This window comes from Corticium candelabrum, chromosome 8, assembly GCF_963422355.1.
Source record: "Corticium candelabrum chromosome 8, ooCorCand1.1, whole genome shotgun sequence".
In the NCBI taxonomy this organism is placed as follows: Eukaryota; Metazoa; Porifera; class Homoscleromorpha; order Homosclerophorida; family Plakinidae; genus Corticium; species Corticium candelabrum.
Window position 1 is genome coordinate 6,447,189 of NC_085092.1, and position 10,529 is coordinate 6,457,717.

At 41.9% G+C, this 10,529-nt stretch overlaps 2 protein-coding genes across 3 annotated transcripts; one reads left to right on the forward strand and one right to left on the reverse strand.

The window, feature by feature from the left end:
* Positions 1–88: 88 nt before the first annotated feature.
* LOC134183117 (uncharacterized) lies at positions 89–1,868 on the forward strand. The gene is made up of 2 exons (XM_062650584.1): positions 89–1,044; positions 1,153–1,868. Exons 1-2 carry the CDS (start codon positions 115–117, stop codon positions 1,660–1,662), a joined length of 1,440 nt encoding a protein of 479 aa, XP_062506568.1. The 5' UTR covers positions 89–114; the 3' UTR covers positions 1,663–1,868.
* A 440-nt stretch (positions 1,869–2,308) lies between these two features.
* LOC134183116 (myotubularin-related protein 8-like) lies at positions 2,309–9,963 on the reverse strand. 2 transcript variants are annotated; one of them, XM_062650582.1, is made up of 13 exons: positions 9,899–9,963; positions 9,737–9,835; positions 7,255–7,417; positions 6,892–7,049; positions 6,706–6,834; positions 6,444–6,578; positions 5,013–5,145; positions 4,847–4,956; positions 4,327–4,502; positions 3,374–3,574; positions 3,179–3,313; positions 2,895–3,021; positions 2,309–2,726 (listed from the first exon to the last, which is right to left on the reverse strand). In XM_062650582.1, exons 1-13 carry the CDS (start codon positions 9,920–9,922, stop codon positions 2,463–2,465), a joined length of 1,854 nt encoding a protein of 617 aa, XP_062506566.1. In that variant the 5' UTR covers positions 9,923–9,963; the 3' UTR covers positions 2,309–2,462. The 2 variants fall into 2 exon arrangements, with proteins under 2 accessions (XP_062506566.1, XP_062506565.1); XM_062650581.1 differs by having other exon boundaries at positions 9,719–9,835.
* Between the last annotated feature and the right edge of the window lie 566 nt (positions 9,964–10,529).

The following is a 10,529-nucleotide window of genomic DNA, read 5'->3' on the forward strand; positions in this document are numbered from 1 at the left end:
CTTAATTAGCAATCAAAATGTAGAATACTAGAAGTACCTCACGCCGATTAGTGGTCGCCATCACGTGCAACCGAGTCCCGTCCACACATAGCTCATTGTAAGACGCAAGAAAGCATGGGACCGTGTTTCACATTGTTTGCACAAAGCCTCGCCTTCGCCACTCGTAAATTTTGTGCCTCCGTTTGGCAAGGATTGACAGGGTTGTGCAAATTTGGTACCTTTCTCGTTCGGAAAGGATACGCAGGATTGTGCAAATTTTGTGCCTTCGTTTGGAAAGGATTGACAGGATTGTGCAAATTTTGTGCCTTCCTCATTGGGAAAGGATACGCAGGACTGCGCAAATTGGGTGCCTTCATTTGGCAAGGATTGACAATTTTGTGCAAATTTTGTGGCTCAATCGTTTGGAAAGGATTGACAGGATTGTGCAAATGTTGTACCTTCCTCATTCGGAAAGGATACGCAGGACTGCGCAAATTGGGTGCCTTCATTTGGCAAGGATTGACAATGTTGTGCAAATTTTGTGGCTCAATCGTTCGGAAAGAATACGCAAGATTGCGCAAACGTGGTGCCTCCTTTTGGAAAGGGTTTTGCAAATGCTATACCGCAATTACTGGAGTTCTCTCGTGGATGGTAACATTTGTACGCCAATGCAACGGCAATCGGTTGCCTAACAAGGACGAAAATGATAGTACTACATGTACAGCGGCTGCTAATGGCCAGGGCAAATTCAAACTATTCAACTCAATGTGGACCCAATTAAAATGTCCATTAGACGAAGACTTTGATCATTCACAAACAGCAACTGCTGGTGGCCATAACAGATCCAAACCATCCTACTCAATATGCACCCAGATGAAATGTCCAGAGCAAAATCAAACGGTGGTCCAACACATATTGATTACATCTTTCACTAATTGTATTAGTGCAATGGAGACACTGGAAGCGAGTGAGCAAAACGAAGATCCAACAAACAATTTTGCCTATTCCGAAGCCACCAGATTCTACTACCAACAGACTAGAAACAGAAACAGAACAACAAAAGATGTAAGATTAGTTCAACTAATTATATAGATTGCATTTCTGCATGGTATTAAAGCTTTGCTTGGTACTTGATACTGACTGACTCGAACAAATTGCATTATATATATTCAGATAGCCGCACAAGTTCGCCTTATTTTGTCATCCGTGGACGCTCTTCTTGCTGTCCTACCCCAACATCAAGTACGTTTACATCGCCCAAAACTTGCCGACAAGGCAGAAAGATGGATGGAAGCATCAGAAGCAAGAGCGAGCTCAAGACTTAGACAGTATCAACAACAGTTCCTTGCCATACTAACAAGAAATGATTCGGAGTGTGCTGCATCTATCGAAGAAAACACAGATTCGGAGTTCGACCAGCCACTACAGAAAGAGACTACCAGCGACTCCAAAGTTGAAGACTTAGAAGACGACGCGACAAAAAAAGATACACAGTCTGTCGGCATGACCTCACACCCAGAAGCTGTAAATACAAAACCACTGTCAGGAGATCAGCTTAGCCAAGTATTTGGAGACTTCCAAAACGCCATGCAAGAAGTGACGCAAGAAACTGACGATTTGATTGCAGGTAGAAAAGAACCTGCTGAGCTAGGAGATCTAAGACTTCGAGGTGATCTCTCTTAATTAAACTCAATGAAATCAGACCAAAGAAGTTGATTGACTGCATGGCTGCTCTTTCCAGTTCAAGCAAACTTGCTACATTACAATTTGGAGCTTTACTAGTTAGTCAACTAATTTTAGCATTTGGTTAATCGAAATTGCTCTAGCGTTGTTCGATCTTTTTGTTACATGTGAACGTTTCATATATACGCTACAATCCGAGAGTTCAGTTTCACACACTGCAGACCTGAGCACCTAGCTCCCATGGTCATGCATATTCCTAAGTTGACATTACTCCTTGAACTCCTTGACCTTGAATCCACCCATCATAAAGTGATGATGGCAGTGTCCTTGAGCATAGAGCCCTGGACAAATGACTAACGCGTTTCCTTTACTACAGAAATCGGCTGTGTCTGGTGAGATCGCCCTTCCCACGAAAATGTCTAACACAAGGGCAAAGATGGTCACTGCCTCTGTTGTTGGCCACACAATCATTGCATGGTCCTCTTATGTTGACTTCTACAATTCCTTACGCGCGCACACGTGCACAGTAATTCAATTTGGTTGGAATAGTAAGGCAACCATTCCAATTGCAAGATGCAACATAATGTATAACAGTATTCCTAGTTGTCCAGTTAATTATTAAAGTGCATAGAACAAACACGCACCCTTATTCAGATCAAAAATACTGTATTGTCATCAACCCTAACCCTAACCCCAACAGCCTACAAATAATCACATATATATTATGATACCTCACTGACAGTCATCTGTCCGGCTTGAATTCGTTGCTCTAATACATTGTTGACACATACAATTGCAAGCTATGCTTCATCCGATATCTCCTCATTAGTTACAGCACTCGTCTCTTCTCCACCTTTATCTTCACCTTCTAGTGAGTCAACAGGATGATAATCTAGATCCTCATCATCCACAACAGACGTTGACTGGTCAATGTCAGCCATTGATGTATGGTCAATGTCCATACGATCCGTGCTCTTGTCTTCTCCTCCTTTCATCTCGGAAACAAATGAATCCTCTGCCTCATGATCAACATAGCCAAGACGCTTTTTCAGTGCCTTAATTTTCTAAGTAATAACAAACAGCACATAAGGTACATTTGGATACTGAAATTTATTTTGTTACTCTTGTCTTGCAATACACTTCTGTTTCTGTTTGTCTGTTTGTCTGTCTGCTTGTCTGTTGATTTATTATTTTATGTATACCATGATTCCGTCTGTGTTGTATGTATTAACCTGTTCTAGGACTGATTTCTCTTTCCGCCAATTCTCTGTTTCTCGTATGATGCTTGCAAGACAAGATTCTGTTGATTGCCGAGGCAGCACAGCGTGATCATGATGATTGTACATTCCCCTCCAAAACCTAACAAGACATCTCGACATACCACACACACACACACACACACACACACACACACACACACACACACACACACACACACACACACACACACACACACACAAACACACACACACACACACACACACACACACACACACACACACACATCTGCACTCACCGTATTCTCTGTGGGCTACTGTCTGGATGAAGCATCATTTCAGTGTATTCCGTCATTGGTCGATACATGAGATTCAAATACTCACTCGCATGCTCCCACACATATCCCCAGAATGAATACGTTCGGCTACTCAATCTACACAAAACTGTCATGATGCAAGGCTCTACTTACTCCACACTAATTCACTTTACTTACTCTAGCTCTTTTCGTTCTCGTTCGCAGTTGCCAAGAAATGTTCCAAACTGACATGAACTGGCATGCTCGTGGAGATCAATGAGGAGTTTCTCATTAAACTGGAAAGTACATGGAAACTGGCACTGGAGCTGCCACACGACTTCAAGAAATTGGAGAAAAACAGGAGAAATCTCTTTGCCGTCACCATCTAAATGGCCACACCTAAACAAAAGAATGAAAATCAGAGACAAACTAAAAGTGGTCTTACCGTGTGTGTGTGTGTGTGTGTGTGTGTGTGTGTGTGTGTGTGTGTGTGTGTGTGTTGTGTGTGTGTGTGTGTGTGTGTGTGTGTGTGTGTGTGTGTGTGTGTGCGTGGTGTGCATATGTGTGTGTGTGTGTGCATGTGTGTGTGTGTGTGTGTGTGTGTGTGTGTGTGTGTGTGTGTGTGTGTGTGTGTGTGTGTGTGTGTGTGTGTGTGTGTGTGTGTGTGTGTGGTGTCTGTAGCTCAGATGGTTAGAGAGTTGCACTTGGAGAATGGAAACGTACAGGATGTTGAGGTCGTAGGTTCGCGGGCGAGTACAGACATAATTTCCTTAGACAGAAAATTCACACACAATTGCCTCTCTAGACTCAGGAGTATAAACGAGTATCTGGTCTTTGACAGGGACTAGACTAGACCACTGGCTTGACAGAACATCACACAGTATCTACGAGTACACGTGGACTTGAGGTCCAGTCCTGCGGCTGTGCCAAAGTCAGTGCCCTTCGATGCTCTGGCCACGCATCAAGGGGTTCGTAAGCACGACCTAAAACTCTGAGTAGTGCCGGGGTCCCTACCCAGAAATAGGCAGGGGGTGCTATCTTCAAAACTTTCCGAAGGGCATATCCATCCATGTGTGTGTGTGTGTGTGTGTGTGTGTGTGTGTGTGTGTGTGTGTGTGTGTGTGTGTGTGTGTGTGTGTGTAGTTGTTCACCTTTCAGTAAACTTGTGTCCAAATGCCAGCCACTCTTTACAGATTAGAACTTGAAATCCGTGCAAAGTGCGATAGTAAGGATCAATCAACAACGAGGCAACAGAACACGTCTGAGCCGTTCGATCCCAACCATCACTGCAGTGAACCAACACAGACCGCCCCTGTTCAGCAAGAGCCTAAACAACAAACAAAGAAACACACTTGAAAAACTCTGTACACAGGCATAAGCACACACACACAAACAAACACAAACAAACACGTGCACAACACACACACAAACACACAAACACACATGCACACGCACGCACACATATGCACACACATGCACACACGCACACACACACACACGCACACACACACACACACACACACACACACACACACACACACACAAACACACACACAAACACACACACACACACACACACACACACACACACACACACACACACACACACACACACACACACACAAACACACACACCAACTAACCGACCAACCGACAAACCAACCAACCCACCTTTGCTATAAAAATTGATGTCTCCATGACACTCCTAATATGTTTCAACCAACCGCTGCTTGCAATACCACTGAGAAACTCTGTCATACTCAAACTAGGATTCGACACAACTATACAAATCACGTCCATCACATTCACTCAACATCCAGTAAATAAGAGTCTCTACCTTCTACCAGTTTGTTCAAACTGTCACGCATCACATGAATGTTGGGAATTCCCAAAAAGTGAAACTCAATTTTGCTGTAAAAATTTGTATTCTCATAACCTTTTCCTGCTGCTTTGTTGGCCATTGCATTGATCTGTAAAAATGTCAATTACTTTCTATTGGTTATTCCACAATACAGTAGAGTGCCACGTATCCAGATAAACAAATCATGCACATACATCAAAAAATGTAGCCACAAAGTAAATAATGTACAATCAGAATTACAAAATCAAAGCCACAAGACAGACAAAATCAGTAAAAAACTTCTTGTGTAAATAAGAATGATAATGGTGGCAACTTTCCCAGTCTTGCTATAATACAAAACCAGTAGCATAGCCAGAGGGGTGCTTAGGGTGCTCAAACACCCCTTGCTTTCTGTCTTGGATCACTGATAGGAAATGTTCTGTCGTCACTGAAAAGTTCAACTGATACTAGAGCTGACACAGACAATCCATACTCTAAGGCAGGTATGCAGTGTACTGTAATTTTAGCTTGACTTTTTCACATGCCAGCAACACTTTACACAAGTTAAAATGCATTTAATATATCTTATGTTGATCACCCCCTGGTTAGCAATGCTGGCTATGCACCTGAAAACAGCAAATGTCAGTAGCTGCCATTTAGGTCACACCCCCAATCCTATGGTTGGGATCCTGTGTGCTACTCAAGAAAGCATTGGGCCTGCACTAGCAAACTCCTAGAGCCAGACCAGGAACTTGCAACAGCACTGACTTGAGAGGCAGACCTAGAGGGTGGTGCAACAGGCACATGCCTACCACTTGAGACCGGAAGTATAGAACATGGAGAATGCTTCCGAAGTATTTGAGCATGTGCAGACACAGTCATTGTATAAAACATTGTATAAACCTAATGATGTACATTTAGCTTGGTAATGTGATCGCTTTTCAAAGTTTTGTTCATTCTCTTATCAGTAATTAGTATTTAAGTTAATAGATTTCCCAAATTTTCTTTCATGACGTCACATTGCTATACCCTCAACTGTGCTCTGGATCCGCCACTTGACTTCTGATGCCAACTGAAGTGTGGGCATCCAAAGTCCCAACACAACTCCAGCTGATGGTCACGTCACAGCCAGTAACTGCTACCGTCCCAGTCAAAGACCAAGTACTCATATATACTCTTGCTATGGTAACTGTGGATATCTACATGCTATACACTATGATAGCCACTTGTATAGAGATGAAGACGTAATACTGGTTATCAAAAAATCACTAATCTGGATACCCTCCGGTCTCAACCTGTCTGGATAAGTGACACTCTATGGTAATGAAACAACAGATAAACAAACAGCCATGCAGGCACACAAACAGACAGACAAATAGAACAAAACAAAGAATGCTGTTTATTGCAACACAAATTTTTTACTCTTACTCGTGGGCGTGTGTCGACTACATACATATATCCTTTGTTGGGATTCGCTAGTGCAATCGTTTCCAAATACGTTTCGTCGTCTGATGATCGTTTGACCATTCCACTTAGTGGCTGACTGCAACGACATAATGCTGCCTACACATAAACAAATTCATAACAAACAGATAACAAAACAAACAAAACAAACAAACAAACAAATAAGCAAAAAATAAAAAAGTAATTAGACAGACACACACCATCCAATGTAAACCATATCCATCACCTGTGTCTCTTGGTGGTAATATGACAATGCCGGTACTCTCTCTCGACTCCTAAACTTAGCACTCCCATTCACGACTTCTTCACTCACGCTACTCGGCACATACAGCCACTCGGGATACGTCTGACAAAGCTACAACAAACGACACGTCACACTAACTCTCCACCCTCTTACACCAATCGCACTAACCTTGTAGTTCTCATTCAATGGACTGTAATGCCAGTAGTCGTTGGGAATGCCCATTCGACCAAACTCTTTCTTGTGATGGAAGATAGACCAGCCGTTCTCGCGGCTAAATTTCTTCTCATGTGGAGAGTAGTGAAATGCATATAAATCATTATATGAATCTACAACATCAACAGAATGACTCTTCACATAATTATGTATGCAGTGTATCACTCCTGATAAAGTATAAATAAATAACTAAATATATAAATAAATAAATAAAAATATATAAATTAATAAATCTACAAAATTTCCACAAGTAAGCTACGTATCTATGCCCTTACATACCAACATCTTGTATCTTTGCTGATCATGCTTAAGACTCACTTGGTCTAGAGAAGTGCACCAGAGTATCATAGATGTCTTGGCATTCACGATCTTTAGCAATGATGAAAGTGAATGATCTGAATGTTTTGTAGGCTATCTTCAAGGGCGAGCCTTTTGTGTTTAATGGTAGCGTTTCCACTTGTAAGATGTGAGTATGCAACAGCTAACCAAAACCACAAATTGGAAGACACACACCACATAAACAAAATTCTGGTGCCTACAACAAAGTGCTAGATGTGACATACAAATACAAACAGATGGACAGACTGACAAACTAACTGAGAGACAGACAGACAGACAAACAGAACCAAGCCTTATTGACTTGGGTAGTATTTAGTTGCTTTGCTTAGATGGTGTATAATAGTTCAATGTTTGAAAATATATGTATTGACAAACAGACAGACAGACAGACAGACAGACAGACAGACAGACAGACAGACAGACAGACAGACAGACAGACAGACAGACAAAGTAGTGACATATAGTGTCCAATTACATGCAACCTCAGTGTGCGAAATAGTCTTTGACTGACCACCGAACATCATGTCCTGTCAATTTAAAATTTGCCGGACATTAGAACGTCTGGTCGGACATTCCAATCCTGGCAAATACTACTTATCACTTACAATTCATCATATATATTTTTTTCTTATCAATACATTTTCTCTATTCTACTATAGTTTCCCAACCCCAACCCCAACACAGCTATCTCAAATTAACTCAAAAATATCTTCCCTACTCTCGAATGCTAGTCTCTCTAAAACCATCTTAGAATTGTAAAGCCAAAGTTTGATGGACAACTGTTGATGGAGGTGTGAGGTGGCTTGGCTGACAGTCAGGTGGTTATGCAGTACTGATCTCTGTGCAATTGATTTCGAAACGTCGAGGCTGTGAGACAACCGAAGACCAAAAGTTTCAGCCACAAAAGTTATATACATTCTTGCCGGGTCCAATGGACACCTGCTTGAGAGGAAAGACCTTGCAGTACCTCCTCAAGGAGTGTAGCAATTACACGTTCAAGCGAACATGTACACACACTGATCCCACCACATCTTTTCCAACATCTGAGTCCACCACACTGGATATACAAGCACAAGGAAAAAAGTGGTCTAGGTGGAGGCATATGTTTCCCCATTCAAATATAGTTGATGGTTACCGTAGTGGATCAATTCATGACAATTATCATGGGTTGCCGCAGTAATTCGAAGTTGGTACACGTGTCCATGTATTTGTGTTGCCAAACCAAATCTCTTGGAATACACTGCACGAACAGATTGATAAAGGACACTTGCCACCGCAGCTGGTTGCTCGAGGATGCCTGACCAAGTGCTAGCTTTCATGGCTCTAGATGACATTTTGATGTCGCATGCCTTTGATAAAAGAGTCATATGCATGCAATTAGTACAACCCACCTGACAAATTACTAAAAAAGTCTGACTAAAAAGTGTCCATTGTTTGGGATAGCCATGAAGAGAGAGACACACTTTCATCGCTTCCTCGACTCTGCCCTGCTTGGCTACAAACCCATCTGCGTAAATTCCTGCATGCCCGGTTTCGTGCAGCCAGCCCCTCCCCCTTTTGACTTCCGTTGGCGTGTCCTACCCAGTGAGTTTGGTACGTCATCTTTGTCTGTCTAGGCGCCATACCTCTATACGTGGAAACTGCAATTGTTCCAAGAACATGCTCTACGCTACGCTGGTGGCAGTTTTTTTAGTTCAAGGACTTCTTGCTATCCTATCAACCTAATCATCTTCAGGTTCCTATAGCCCCTACAGAAAACATCACACGCAAGTATCTCTGAGTTTTCTACCCTGCTGCGTTCACGGTGTACGGCCCGTGGCTGTCTGCTGCATTTTTGTTGTGCATCTCGGAGCTCCAGCGTGTGTACTTAAGCACCCACATCTCGGATTTAATTAACAAATGCACGTTCAGCTAGACAGTATGTACAGTACACGTACGACGCATGGCTGTTTGCGTTTGTTTCATGCACGAGCTGCTGAAACTATGATTGTTGACATGAAATTGGGATATGCAAGGATGTGGGTTGCTCATACGGAATTCCACACCTGGATGCCGCTACGCCACCGGACAAAATGTCCGGCGAAATCACAAATGGCCGGACAAATGCTTTGTTCAGTCAGTAAATGTCCGATGTCCGGCCGTTATTTCGCACACTGCAACCTAAGTTGATAACTTTTTAGAGACCCGTGTGGGTCTAATTGATATATAACGGACTTTTGTATCTATAGCTTGTAATAGTTCATATGTCTGAAATATAAAGATTTGACAGACAAACAGACAGACAGACAGACTGAGAGACAAATATACAAACATGCAAACAGACAGACAAATTGACAAACCAGTAAATAGACAAACAAACATACATACAAACAAGAGACATGTATACACGTACAGCTACTGTACCCAGACAGACAGACAGTATCCTATCACTCATTATCCTTACCCATGTTTCTCTTCCTACGGTTTGATTGTGAAAGATAAGATGGGTTGGTGTCACGTAAAGACTGCCTTTGTGTGTTTTCTTGTGTGAGAACTTGCTCTGCAAGTGAACGTCATCAATCTAGAAAAAACCACGACTTCTACGCTTAGTCAACACAATACTATGAGATAAACGATTTTATACTTTGGGTGTACTAATGTGCTCCATCTGCAGGCGACAATATGCTCTGGAAAAAAACAAAAGTTTAACTTCTAACGCGCGCTAGCATTCTTAACCTTGGAGTTTCAAATAGTCGCGCAGCCTTGTATATTTTAATTAATTGAATAAATTATTAATACGTTATTGTCGATGTGTGATAACGCAAATAGGACTCGCTAACATTATACTGCCTTACATTGCACGCGTTTTCTCTTTCTGTCTGTCTTGATTTCAATCATTTTCGTTGATTTGATGCAGTAAACGAAATACAGACCACTTGTTGACCGCAAATATTAAATATTTACATTCCATATGCCTGCTACAGTTTGAAGCTCTTTAATTATAATTAATTAACTAATTGTCCTAAATAAATGAGTAGACAATTGCAGTCACGTTAGAATCACTCAAGTAACTCTCACCCTCTATAGATCTATCTATGCAGTTGTATACGTACATGCTAGGTATCTGTCTTTAGTTTATTCCAACAAGAAGCTCTAGAGTTAGCTATAGATATAGAGACTAGACTGCTGATGCAGAACCTTTTTTGTAATGAGGATAGAATGTAGGTCGATGCTCATTTAATAGGCTGATGAGGTAGATGAGGCTTTACTTGAGA